The sequence below is a fragment of the Penicillium hordei genome, assembly GCF_028827395.1.
Source record: "Penicillium hordei strain IBT 12815 chromosome Unknown utg000003l_segment0_segment0, whole genome shotgun sequence".
In the NCBI taxonomy this organism is placed as follows: Eukaryota; Fungi; Ascomycota; class Eurotiomycetes; order Eurotiales; family Aspergillaceae; genus Penicillium; species Penicillium hordei.
In genome coordinates this window covers 4,261,770-4,274,220 of record NW_026623144.1, presented here as the reverse complement: position 1 = coordinate 4,274,220, position 12,451 = coordinate 4,261,770, and the positions used below count along the sequence as shown (strand labels likewise).

Here is a 12,451-nt window from a genome sequence, read left to right as displayed (position 1 = left end):
TAGTCCCAACCGTAATTCATGGACCAGTGAGGCTCACCTAGCAGGACCAACGGCCATAGGTGGCGCCCCCCCTGGATTTCATGGTGTAGTTTTGGGCTAGTTTGATGATCAGGAAGCGTGTCGGTGTAATTTGCGAAACCACTGCCATCTGCGGCTAGTGGCGAGTTATTGAGAGTACCTTTGATGTAGGGTTCTAGTGAAACCATAAGAACTTTTGGACATTGGACTGCGTAATTTGATCGCTCATTGGAACGTTTCTGTGCTTGAGTAGACCATGATGGAATTTTGTCCACGCTTAAACCAAGGAAAGGATCCGAGAAGATTACTGACATGCGGATTTCCCATTGTCAAACTTGATCTACTCTCTCTTCGGAAGCCTGGGTGGTCGTCATTTGTCGAACGTTCAGGTTGACCCGTTTGCTGGACATCCAACCCTTCCACATCTCGTATGCACCAGGCGGCATTCCTGGAGCGGACTCCCCAGATGATGGCCAATCGGCCAGCCATTTCGGGCAGGTCGACGGAAGAATTTTCGGGACTCCATGCCAGGCGAACCGCGATTTACCGTTCATGTAGACAGCATCGCCCGAGCGAAGCCGAATGATCTCGCAACCATTCCCGTCGTCGTGGCTAGCCAAGAATAATCCATCACATCCAAAACTCACGCTTATTAAGCCTACGTCACACTCCTCACTCACGTCGCGGTGCACGCTCAGTGTATCTCCGGCGGAATAGAGGTTCAAAATGGCAGCCTGGGCCGAGGTTGCCGGGAAAGCTGCACGTAGCACCTTTGCAATATCTGGCGGAAACTCCGGTGGGGTTTCAGATGGGTATACTTTGGCAGTCCAGTCGTACTGTCCACCTAATGTCACCCAGCGGAGCTTTTTCTCCAAGAGATTTTGAACTGTCAAAGGCTTGTGCACCTGAGGATCTTTGGGCTGGAACTCTCGAGTGGGATCATCGGCGAAGAATGACTTGGGCATGTGGGTTTCTTCTGATTCTTCGGGGTACGTCACGTCGTAGTGTAGGTGTAGGTTTGTCTGATGCTCGGGGTTGGGTAAGTCTCGGTGGAATAGGCGGGAGAGCAGTTCGATCTGGACAGTAGGAGGGAATAAGGCGGGAATCATCAGGAGACCTGTCAGGAGGTCAGGCATAGCTCTTTGTCCTGCTGAGTCAGTTCAAAATTGAGGCGATACAATGCTAACCGGAAATCGATTTGTGAGCGAATACTGGAATATTCTCAGCCAGAGGAGCATGCTCTTCTGTTGCAGCATGGCTTCCACGAATGAAATCATCAAATGCTAATCGTAGACCCTGGCTGGACATATACTGCGTGATCGTCACTCCATCAGGCAATTGGTCGGGATCGATCCGTTGTAGGTCGAGGATCCCCGGGTCATTGTCAACTTCGGACAACGCAATCCTAGAATATTTCTTGTAGCAAAGCCTTACTGGATCAGGAGGGCGATCATGGGCACTAAAACCCTTAATTTGGGCCATTGCGAAGAGATGAAGTCAGAGAGAAAGTTGCGCCTGGTGAACTGGGAAAGAAAAGGTACGCGCTTCACCGCCCTATGATAGGCGCGGGGGGTTGTTTGTTTTGTGTCTTTCTCTCCCCACCATTGAAATACTGTCTTTCGTCAATCTCTCTTCAACAAATTACTTTTTTTTTCGATCTTCAGGTGGAATTTGGAGGGCTTGCTGCTCCAGCTGTTATCAGAGAGCAACATCCTCGGATGTAAGTAGCGGCTATCTGCTCTCCTTGCTTCCCCTACAAATTCTTCTTGGCAACAGCCCTCTAATTTGTGTTAAATCTTCATTCCGGCCTTTTTGTTTTGAAATTGCTAAGCTGGTTAACGGCAGAATAGGATTGAATGTCGGCCAGTATGGATAACTACCAGAAAATTGAGAAAATCGGCGAAGGTATGTTCTCTCGACGCGATTGTTGTCACCTAGAGCTCAACTCACGCGTCGATGCCCTGTAGGCACCTACGGTGTGGTCTACAAGGCCCGTGAACTCAATCACCCCAATCGTATCGTTGCCTTGAAGAAGATTCGCCTCGAAGCCGAAGATGAGGGCGTTCCCAGCACTGCAATTCGCGAGATCTCCCTCCTGAAGGAGATGCAGGACCCCAACATTGTTCAGCTGCTGAACATTGTTCACGCCGATGGCCACAAGCTCTACCTTGTCTTCGAATTCCTCGATCTCGACCTTAAGAAATACATGGAGGCTCTGCCTGTCAGTGACGGTGGGCGAGGGAAGCCCCTGCCCGATGGGTTCAAGGCCGGTGCAACCCTGGGCCTGGGTGATGCCATGGTCAAAAAGTTCATGGCCCAGCTTGTTGAAGGAATCCGATACTGCCATAGCCACCGAATTTTGCACCGTGACTTGAAGCCTCAGAATTTGTTGATTGACCGTGAAGGCAACTTGAAATTGGCCGATTTCGGTCTTGCCAGAGCGTTCGGTGTTCCTCTTCGAACCTACACTCACGAGGTACGCATTGAGTTTCCAATTCCATTGATGGAATTCTCCCTTTATTAACATAATCTACAGGTTGTCACATTGTGGTACCGTTCTCCAGAGATTCTGCTGGGTGGACGTCAGTACTCCACGGGTGTTGATATGTGGTCCGTGGGTGCCATTTTCGCAGAGATGTGTACACGGAAGCCTCTCTTCCCCGGTGACTCTGAAATTGACGAGATCTTCAAAATCTTCCGGTAAGGATGGTTCTCTAGTGTTCTATGTTCAACCGTATTAACGAATTGCAGCATCCTTGGTACACCTGGTGAAGATGTCTGGCCCGGCGTGACCTCGTTCCCCGATTATAAACCCACTTTCCCCAAGTGGAAGCGCCCTGATGTTGAGATCGTTCCCGGGCTGGAGGAGGCTGGTTGTCAGCTCTTGGAGTCTCTGCTTGAGTTTGACCCTGCACACCGACTATCGGCTAAGCAGGCCTGTCTCCACCCGTACTTCCGCAACGGCACCGCATACTACTCCGGACGTGGTCCAACTAACGGTTTCCACTAGTGTAACGACTTCACACCTTTTCCGTGTAGTCTTATTCACCCTGGGGAATGGTTTCGGGACATGTTTTCTTTCTCCTCTTTCGGCGTTCAATGGGGAGTGATATGGAGGGCGGGCTTACTGGATACGAAAGTGCTTTAGTCTTGAATAACAGGCGTACATACCCTTTCTACCCTGTAATCAGATATGACAAATGACGTTACGGTACCATTGTATTCGGCTTTTTCAGCCTCAGGTTAATATAGACCATAAGCTAGGTGCAACCGTCATCTCATGTCAGCTGAACTTCGCCCCACAGATTTTGGAATGAAACATGCTAAGCATCTCATCCAAGTTTAGTCTCTTCGTTCCTTGTTTTCTCACTGCTTTCTGACTTCTCTATTTGCTCGTGGCCAAGTCTGATCCAGTCTAAAGATGACTCGGAATTCATGCTTATTCGTTTTGAGCCCAGTACAGGAGGGGCTGAGACGTGAGGGTGGGGGCCGAAAGCACCCTTTGTCAGATTCGCTCGTTCGCCCGCTAGTCCAATGCACCTGCAGCCTTACGATGAACGCTTTTATGGAGAGCAGGCCCAAGCCCAACGAATCAATACGAGGGAGTGAAGGCTGAGGCTATGTTCTCGGCTCGGAGTGTCCGTGTGAGGGGAAAATTGGGGAATGTCTTCCCAAACTCTTATTTAGAGCAACCCTGTCTCGTTTCTATTTTCATCAGTGATCGTCGCCATTTGGGGGTGATTAGTGCGATATAAGAGAGAAATAGCCGCCCAGAGACCCCCACCGCTGTGGTTCGAAAAAAAAAAAAAAACACCATAAATCATCTCAACCAAGCAAAGAGCACCAACCAAAAGACCCTCAAACCATGGAGTTCGACGACGAGATGGGCTATGCCGTCGCAGGACCTGGCTCCTCGCGCTCAAACAGCCGACCGCCCCGCGCATGTTGTCAAGACCCTCAGGAATCCGTCAAGCAGTTCTGGGAACAATTCAACACCAAGTATCCTGGCAAAGTATACACAGTGCTGCCAGACAATCCGTATGCACGGACGCGGGCCAAGCACGTACCCAGCGGCCGTGTCCAGGGCCACGAGGCTATCAAATCGTACGAGCAGGCATACCAGGAATGTCAAAAGTCCGTTGACCGTATCGTCAAGGAATGCGAGCGTGTGAATCAGAAATACTCGGACCCGCACTTCGATATCGAGCTAGACCTAAAGTCTGGTCGGAGACACTATCTCGATGGATTGGATAAAGAGAATGTGGAGTTCAGACCCCAGGGAGTGAAAAGAGTGACCGTTAGTTCAAAGACGATATACCATGGAGTGGATTGTGGGTTGCTAACGATTTTCCTATAGGAAATCTTTGAGAACCCCCAGTTCTTTGTTAACGGGCCTACCGCGTCAGATGTACGACAGGGATATGACGGAGACTGCTGGCTCATGGCTGCGCTTTGCACTATGGGCAACAAAGAGGAGCTGATCAAGAAGATTTGTGTTGCTCGCAATGAAGAGGTTGGGATTTATGGATTTGTTTTTCATCGAGGTAAGCCTGTGCTCGGGGTCTGATCCGACATGGAATCATGCTGACTTCAATCATCAGACGGCGAGTGGCAGCAGTGCATTGTAGATGACAAGCTGTATCTCCGAGCTGCTGACTACGATGAGTCCGTCATCGAGCGACCCATCTGGGACGACATACATCGGAGTGATGCGGAGGAAGAGTACCGACGAGTCTACCAGACAGGCTCGCGGGCCCTTTACTTCGCGCAGTGCGTCGACGACAACGAGACTTGGCTACCTCTTCTAGAGAAAGCATTTGCAAAGGCCCATGGAGATTATTCCGCGATTGAGGGTGGATTCGTTGGTGAAGCTATCGAGGATCTCACGGGAGGTGTCACGTCTGAGGTGTTATCCAGCAATATCCTCAACAAGGACCGATTTTGGACCGAGGAAATTATGAAGGTCAACAAGGAATTCCTGTTTGGTTGTGGGACTGGCCTCTTTTCAAACTGGTTAGATCCCAAGTACCAGGGTCCACCAAGGGATCGAAAGGGTATCGCGGAGGGTCACTCCTATTCCATCATGGATGCCCGGGAGATTGAAGGGCATCGGCTACTGCGACTGAGGTAAGTGCATGAATGCGTTAGTGAAACGAACGGAAATCTCACAACGTCTAGGAACCCATGGGGTCGCAAAGAATGGTATGGTGCTTGGGGGGATGGATCCAAGGAATGGACAGCCGAGTGGATGGAAAAGCTTGGCCATAAATTTGGCAACGATGGTGTATGTATTTATCCATTGTGCTTTCGCTCAATACGCTGACCGAGCCCAGCTCTTCTGGATCTCGTATAAAGATCTGCTCAAGAAATACCAGCACTTCGACCGGACTCGCCTTTTTGGGCCTGAATGGACCATTACCCAGCAATGGACTACCTTGAATGTCCCCTGGTCCGCTGATTACCACACCACTAAATTCATGATGGAGGTTAACACCAGTGGTCCGGTAGTCATTGTGCTATCCCAGGTTCGTTTTGATCCATTCACTCCTGCTCATGTGCAGTGACTGACAGACACAGCTTGATGCGCGGTATTTCAAAGGACTAGCCGGAGAGTACAGCTTCGTTCTCAAGTTCCGCTTGCAGAAAGCCGGAGAACGGGATTATCTCGTGCGCAGCCATAGCAGCCACTTCATGGGACGATCCGTTAACGCCGAGATTGACCTTGACCCGGGTCGCTATCACGTCCTGATGAAAATCACAGCCTTCCGCCACGAAGATGTAGACTCCACCGAGGAGATTGTCCGCCAAGTTGCCTCGACGAGAAGAGAGAAACTGGTGCAGGTCGGCCTTTCATATGATCTCGCGCATGCGAAGGGATTGGTGGGCGAGACAGACCAAGAAAAGCGGGATGAGGAGCTTTTCAAGGCAGCCGAGCGGAGAAAGCTTCGTGATGAGATTAAGAAAAGGATGCAGAAGGACTGGATTCGCCGCCAGAAGTCAGAAGCCCGACACCAGCGCATGGAAGCACGGCGCGAGATCAGCACCCCGAGCAGCAGCTCCTATGATCCTAACCTCGAAGGCGATTCTGCCACCAGTCAAATTCTGGCAGATAAACCAGTAGAGGATTCTCCTGTCGATTCTGGAAGCATTTCAAGCGAGAGGAGTGAGCGCCGTGTCAACGGTTCCGTCCCAACCATCCACGTCAACGGCGGCCACGGCCAGGGCCTGCACGCAAGACACGCGAGCGGTGGGTGGCGACGTAGAACCGACTCTTCCCGTCCCAGTCTAGATACACGTGTTGCTACGGAGGCTCTGGACCAGGGTGACCTTGAGTTACTAGAAGGGTTCGAATTTGACAGCGATATCGATATGCCTCCCGACGAGACGGATGTGAAGAATCAACCTCCATCGATGGGCCTTGATGAGCCTCGTCTTGACCCATGGAATGCTGTCTGTGTGGTTGGCCTCCGGGTTTACTCCAAAGATCCGCAGTTGATCTTGCAGGTTGTGCGTCCTGTGCCAGAGGATGATACCGAAGCTCCTCTGGACCGAGACGACCCTGCGGCATCGGCGACTACCTCTAAGTGACACACTTGTTCGCGGAAGGGCTTTTGGAGCGGTCAGCTACGGATTCATTGACGATCATAGTGTGTTTTTTGTTTTGTTAAAATTGTAAAGCGGTAAAAATTGTCATTCGTGCGTGCATGATTAGGTTAGTCCTTGGCTGTTGGGTTGAAGACCAATGCAGACAATATAATGCTATAACACTCCAGACTGCAACATACTATGTATCATTTTTTTGAACAAAGCATCATTACTATTCGAGTGTTCTATTATTGATATCCCTTTCTAATATCATATTCATGTCGAGTCTGCATAGATGGCCATTTTAGCATCAACTACTTTCGGATAACTAATACCAAAGCCAACAGCCCGATCTTTGACAAGTTTTATCCAACATCGAGAGCATGCTCTAATACAGTGGTATTCGAAATCAGCTTTACCGTCTATCTCTCTCTCTTTGTTCCCCGGGCTCCATCCAAACCGCACTAGTCTAGATTAAGATATCTTTCCGCCAGCCTTGGATCTGCTGATGTACCTTCGACGAGCTCGCGTAAATTATAGTTAGATTACATACCTTTTTTAAACTGCGATAGTGTAATATGATCTCAAAGCTGCGGCTTGAAGTCCGCAGTAGTTCTGAAAATTTGGTTCCAAAAGATCTTTTAGAAATCAATAAAATGAAACGCGCTCGGCATATAGGTACGCCGCAAATAATTGAAGTAGTTCTTTATCAAAAATGCAGCAAAAACGTCCCGTATATACATTTGCTCCCGCATTTGCGTAGCGAACGTGGGAAAACCCCTAAGGGAAAAAAACCACGCCAGAGCAGACCAATTCTCAATCACCCTATCCAGCTAAATCACGGAGGCTTTGCTCTAGAGCAGCTTGAAGCCGGCGAGCATCCGAACGGAGGTGACAAATTTGCGGAGACTCAATCGCCAAGTTGATAAGCTCCTCTTCCGAATACAAGCTAACCGTCATAGGACTGAACGCATCAGCCAACCGGGCTAGGATATGTCGCTCAATGACTTGACGACAGACATTATCCACGAATGTTTTACGTGCAACCTAGTAGATGAATGGTCAGAGCGATTTCCACTCAAAAACGCCGAAAACTGACCTTGTAATAAGCAGTCAAGTCAGTCTTTGCTTCAGAACATGCTTGCTCCTTCATATCGACGATGACACGCTTTTTGAGGGATGACACCAATCTAACACAGTCTTTTTCTGTGTTCTGCAAGTGGAGAGTACCGTCCCAGTCATTTCGGATCGCATCACGCACAGAATCCTCAATAAGGCTCTTCGAGGCTTCGTTTCTCGCATTCTGGATATTGTCCGTATAATAATGATTGTACGTGATTGGCTGTCGAGTCTCGTCTTGAAGTATTCTTTCTAGTTCGTGTTCCGCGGCTTCAACATTTGCCTCCAACGTGGTGCTCACTAGGCGACCAATATTTTCACGAACCTTCCCATCTCTGATAGCGTAAGCCAGCGCGGCATTTACGAACTGAAAAACGATCTTAGAGACGACTAAGATATGTTCTCGAGCAATATCAGCCCATCGCAATGATTGCACATGAAATAACTCCGCCAGGAGAGCTTGGTTGTAGTTGCCCGGTAACTCCTGACCCCTCGTTTCATCATATACCTGTATTGATTAGTTATGATTGATTGAAAGTTATCTAGAAGTATAAAGACATACCTGTCGAATCCATTCAAGCATCCCTTCTTTCGTCACGAAATGTTGTCCACCTTTGTCTTTGCCGACATCTGGGTGGTCCGATGGGACGATTTTTCGATTTTCGCCATGCTGCCTCATATCGTCGGAGAACTTTTCATTTTCTATATGAATAGCAGCACGGAGTCGAGCTGAGAGTCGCCCGTCTCGTATTTCAAAGAAGCTTGCATCACGGCCGCCGTATGATCCATCAACGCCAGCTTGAATGATATTGTAGTAATTAGTGGCCATCTTTGTCAGGAACATGCGTATCTGGTTTGGAGACTTCCGTTCCGCTCCAAGTTCATCGAGCTCTTCGTTTTTCTCCCGGAGAAGACGTCGTATATCTTCGCGGACTTTGGGTAGCTCGCGCTCGATGTGGCTGTCAAGAATTTCTTCCAGGAAACATCGCAGCTTGTCGACTCCAACTCGAGAAGGATCCAGCCCCTGTTTCTTCCAAACCTCGGTGGAAAAATACGCTAGTTCTGTCTTACGTCGCTCTTCTATGGTCATGCCTGCCTTCAGCTCCGTCGGGCTGGGGTTCTTCAGGATAAAAAACCCAAGGGTGAGTTTGGTGCGGTCGCAGTTCTTGGCAAGCCGAGCGATACGTGCCTCCGTGCCAGCGTTGATGAGATCTGGCTTGGTAATGATTCCGACGGTCCGGAGACCATTTTCATCAAAACGTCTCGCACGCTGGATGATGCCCTGCGTGTCAACATCGCTGGTTGCCGGTATGACTGCAAGAATTATGGTCCGAGAGTGTTGCAAATAGGAGTCTACCATCTTCTCGACAATCTTCACATCTTCTTCAGACTGAGCGACTGATATGAGCCCAGGAAGATCCACGATGGTAAGGTGGAGGCCCGTATTGCCAACGAGCTCAAGCCTAAGAACATCGGCTGCGAATGCCGGACCCTCAGCCTGTGCATCAATGCCACGTACCCCCATGAGCTTCGCCGCCTCCTCGATGATATTTGGCAGCTCGGTAAAGTCGTGGAGAACGTGGTGATAAGCACTCAAGAGACGTTTTTCTTCTTCACTTCTGGAAGAATTAGGTATAATAGTTGCTGTAGTTTTGATATCTGTACATTCATGTCGGAGGATGATTTCTGTTGCGAATCGAGTGCAAAGCCCATCCTGTCGAGGAAATGGTATGCCGCTAATCCCTTCGAGGACCGAACTTTTCCCTGCGGATTGGTCTCCACAAACTACCAATTGTGGTAGCGCGATGTGGTCGCCAACGCCATTCGCGCGGATTTGGTCGATTTGATTAAGGCGTCTGGATGTTTTGGATGACTGGAGACTGATCTTTCTTTGTGCATAAGAATAGTCATGCCCAAGAGGTGGCTTGTCTGGAGGCAGTACAGCCATTTCGGAAGATTTCAAATTGCTCACTGTCATTGGTAACTAGTCAAAAAATGAAATAGATCAGCTTGGGTTCAGTGTTCTCTGAGGCTTCGTCCCATTTATACTTCTGTTTTTACTATTCTCGGCAACACCGAAAGCTCAGTCTCTAGTCATCCAAAACATCCAGGCGCCTTAATCAAATCGACCGAATCTGCAAGAATGTGGCTGACAACTGCAAGGCGAACGAGGAATGAGAAGCTGAATTTGCGATATATAAAATTATTGGGCGGCTATCCAACAATGATGGCCGCTTAATTCCCCTTACGCTTGCGAGCGTGTTGTAAATGCCAGGGGCGTTGCATACGCAATGTATATGCAAGGGATGGAATCCTGTTGGCTTTGATGGCTAGTACTTCGGTAACAAGACCTCAACATTTCGCTCTTTCTGAAGACCTAATTTATTCTGATTCGTAGTATAAAATTAGCCGTGATTTGTACGGTGTCGTCCCAATCTGGCTAGCGATAAGACCAGAGAAACGAGCGAAGACGGCAAACCGAATTCGTACTGTACGACCTGTGTGATATGTCATTAGTATGTTAGTAAGAAACGAATATTAGCAGGACGCTGGGGCCCATATGGAGGATTAATGTACAGTACTATACATGTAGCTCGCAAAGAAACCTCTCATTTGCACCGTTCGTATCGTGTAGAAAGCTGGTGTACGAACAATGTATGGTATAGATGACCAATGTTGAAGACTCTCACTAAAATGACAAAACCCGCTATTTCAACAATCTGTACGGACAATGATGACTAACTGTAATATACACTTTTGTATGGTATGCCTAGTACCTAATGTCACATGATGTTTCCGGTATAATACCTGGTTTCTACCATGTATTCGGACTTGGTATTCGACAAATATGCCCAAATGAAAAGAGGTAATTTACTGTAATTTACGCAAGCTCGTCGAAGGTACATCAGCAGATCCAAGGCTGGCGGAAAGATATCCTAATCTAGACTAGTGCGGTTTGGGGGCCCGGGGAACAAAGAGAGATAGACGGTAAAGCTGATTTCGAATATCACTGTAGTGCTATGCGAAGTATCATCTGCTCGTCCCGTGGAATAGCCCTTTTCCTGCATCGCAGCAGAGGAGCTACCCGCATTTCCGTCGCGTGTTTCCGAAGCTCGCGATACTCGACCGTCGCATCCGATTGCACAGATGAGACAATCTCTCTTCCTATCGGAAACAATGGGGCTATTTCTCTGAAGTAATGTATCACTTCTTGTATGCACCCTAGTTCCACAATGCTAACTTTCTCCCTAGAATTACGCGACCGAGCGCGTTGAGCCCGTCTGACCAGGGGTTGTCTCCCGAAGCCCCAAATGTAATCCTCTACCTTCCGCCTGGACCTTTGTTTCAGGGAAATGGCGCAAGCGCATCTCAAAATCGTGAGAATTTTCAAGCTGATCACCAAATGATTGGCGATATCAACGCCTTGGCCTCTGTGGCAGATTCACCCCAGCATGTCCTGGCATCTACCGCGGCTGCATTGGTAGTCACAATCAATTACCGCCTCGGGGAGATAAAAACAGATATCACCCCATCATCAGATAAAAGCTCTATTTCACAAGAGCCAATTGAAGCCCCAGGCCAAACCCTGGGACCAAGCAACCCCCAACTCACCTCTTACAAATACCCAACACCAGTGCACGATACCCTGGCCGGATTCGACTGGATCAAAACTCACCTCCGACCATCCCAACTAGCCGTATTCGGCACGCACATCGGAGGCTCTTTAGCTCTAATGCTAGCGCTAACAGAAGCGCAATCCATCCAAGCCGTCGCCGCCGTAGAACCCGTTTGCGACTGGCCCGGCTTGGACGAGTACTGCACGCGCGAGAGCACTATCACGACGACCAAGACAATAGCAGGCGTTAACAATGATACCACTGCAAGCTCAACAACAACATCCAAACACAAGCGCCAACCAAGAAAAAAGTCCCCAGCACCACCAGACCTACTCCCCCTCCTCCAGGCACGCTCGAAATTCTTCTCAACACCAGAGCGCTGCTTCGACTCCTTCGCCTCGCCGATTCTCTTCCTCCGCTCCGCGGGTCGGGACGTGCCGCGCACATTCCCGCAGTATCTTACGGGGCCGGAGTATCCCGTCCCCGTACTGAAGGAGAACGCGCGGAGTACAACAGCCGAGCTATACGCTGCACCGGACGACTCGATCTGGGATCAAGATGTGTATCCCGACATGGATACCGACGACGTCGAAGGTATTGGTGCTACTGTTACCCGACGCCGGAAGGCGCTTTCGCGCTGGCCGCCGTATGGGTTGGATTATGGGCTTAGTGGGAATACGTTCTCTGGACCTGGAGATGGGATTGGGCGGTTGGAGATGGTTTTACCTTGGGTCCGGGTGCTTTCGAGACAGGATGGTGCTGAATTGGGTTCTGGTTCTATCTCTTCGTCTGCGATCGAGATGAAGAAGAAGACTAGAGATGGGGGGAATGGGTCTACGGTTCTTGCTAGACAGGCTGATGAGATGGTTTCTGCTATGCGGCGGGCTTGCTTTTGGGGGCGGGAGAAGGGGGTTGGGGAGCGAAGGGTTACTTTGTCTCAGGTTCGGAGTAGTGGTATTAGTGAGGGACAGGAAGTGGGGGATTGGTTCAAGGATGTGTTTCAAGGGACAATGGAAGATATAGATTAAAATCTGTTTGTTGCAAGGCATATAAGATTTGGTTTACATGTGGAATTGGGCATGTGAGGAATTCATAACGACCCCAATTTTGAA

The 12,451-nt window shown here is 49.3% G+C and overlaps 5 protein-coding genes across 5 annotated transcripts; 3 read left to right on the top strand and 2 right to left on the bottom strand.

Moving 5' to 3' along the window:
• Nucleotides 1–347: 347 nt before the first annotated feature.
• Nucleotides 348–1,500, bottom strand: alkB (oxidoreductase, 2OG-Fe(II) oxygenase family; the record flags this gene model as incomplete). Its single annotated transcript, XM_056897895.1, has 2 exons — nt 348–1,135; nt 1,206–1,500. 2 exons carry the CDS (start codon nt 1,498–1,500, stop codon nt 348–350), a joined length of 1,083 nt encoding a protein of 360 aa, XP_056753680.1.
• A 386-nt stretch (nt 1,501–1,886) lies between these two features.
• Nucleotides 1,887–3,028, top strand: nimX (cyclin-dependent serine/threonine-protein kinase CDC28; the record flags this gene model as incomplete). The annotated part of the gene is made up of 4 exons (XM_056897894.1): nt 1,887–1,923; nt 1,986–2,494; nt 2,555–2,718; nt 2,770–3,028. The coding sequence occupies 4 exons, from the start codon at nt 1,887–1,889 to the stop codon at nt 3,026–3,028; spliced, it is 969 nt and encodes a 322-aa protein (XP_056753679.1).
• An 855-nt stretch (nt 3,029–3,883) lies between these two features.
• N7537_006836 (uncharacterized protein) lies at nt 3,884–6,606 on the top strand (the record flags this gene model as incomplete). Its single annotated transcript, XM_056897893.1, has 6 exons — nt 3,884–4,315; nt 4,376–4,562; nt 4,620–5,145; nt 5,197–5,302; nt 5,352–5,543; nt 5,596–6,606. The coding sequence occupies 6 exons, from the start codon at nt 3,884–3,886 to the stop codon at nt 6,604–6,606; spliced, it is 2,454 nt and encodes an 817-aa protein (XP_056753678.1).
• Nucleotides 6,607–7,428: 822 nt separating this feature from the next.
• Nucleotides 7,429–9,670, bottom strand: N7537_006835 (putative dynamin GTPase; the record flags this gene model as incomplete). Its single annotated transcript, XM_056897892.1, has 3 exons — nt 7,429–7,650; nt 7,703–8,230; nt 8,285–9,670. The coding sequence occupies 3 exons, from the start codon at nt 9,668–9,670 to the stop codon at nt 7,429–7,431; spliced, it is 2,136 nt and encodes a 711-aa protein (XP_056753677.1).
• A 1,072-nt stretch (nt 9,671–10,742) lies between these two features.
• N7537_006834 (uncharacterized protein) lies at nt 10,743–12,367 on the top strand (the record flags this gene model as incomplete). The annotated part of the gene is made up of 2 exons (XM_056897891.1): nt 10,743–10,918; nt 10,975–12,367. The coding sequence occupies 2 exons, from the start codon at nt 10,743–10,745 to the stop codon at nt 12,365–12,367; spliced, it is 1,569 nt and encodes a 522-aa protein (XP_056753676.1).
• Nucleotides 12,368–12,451: the final 84 nt, after the last annotated feature.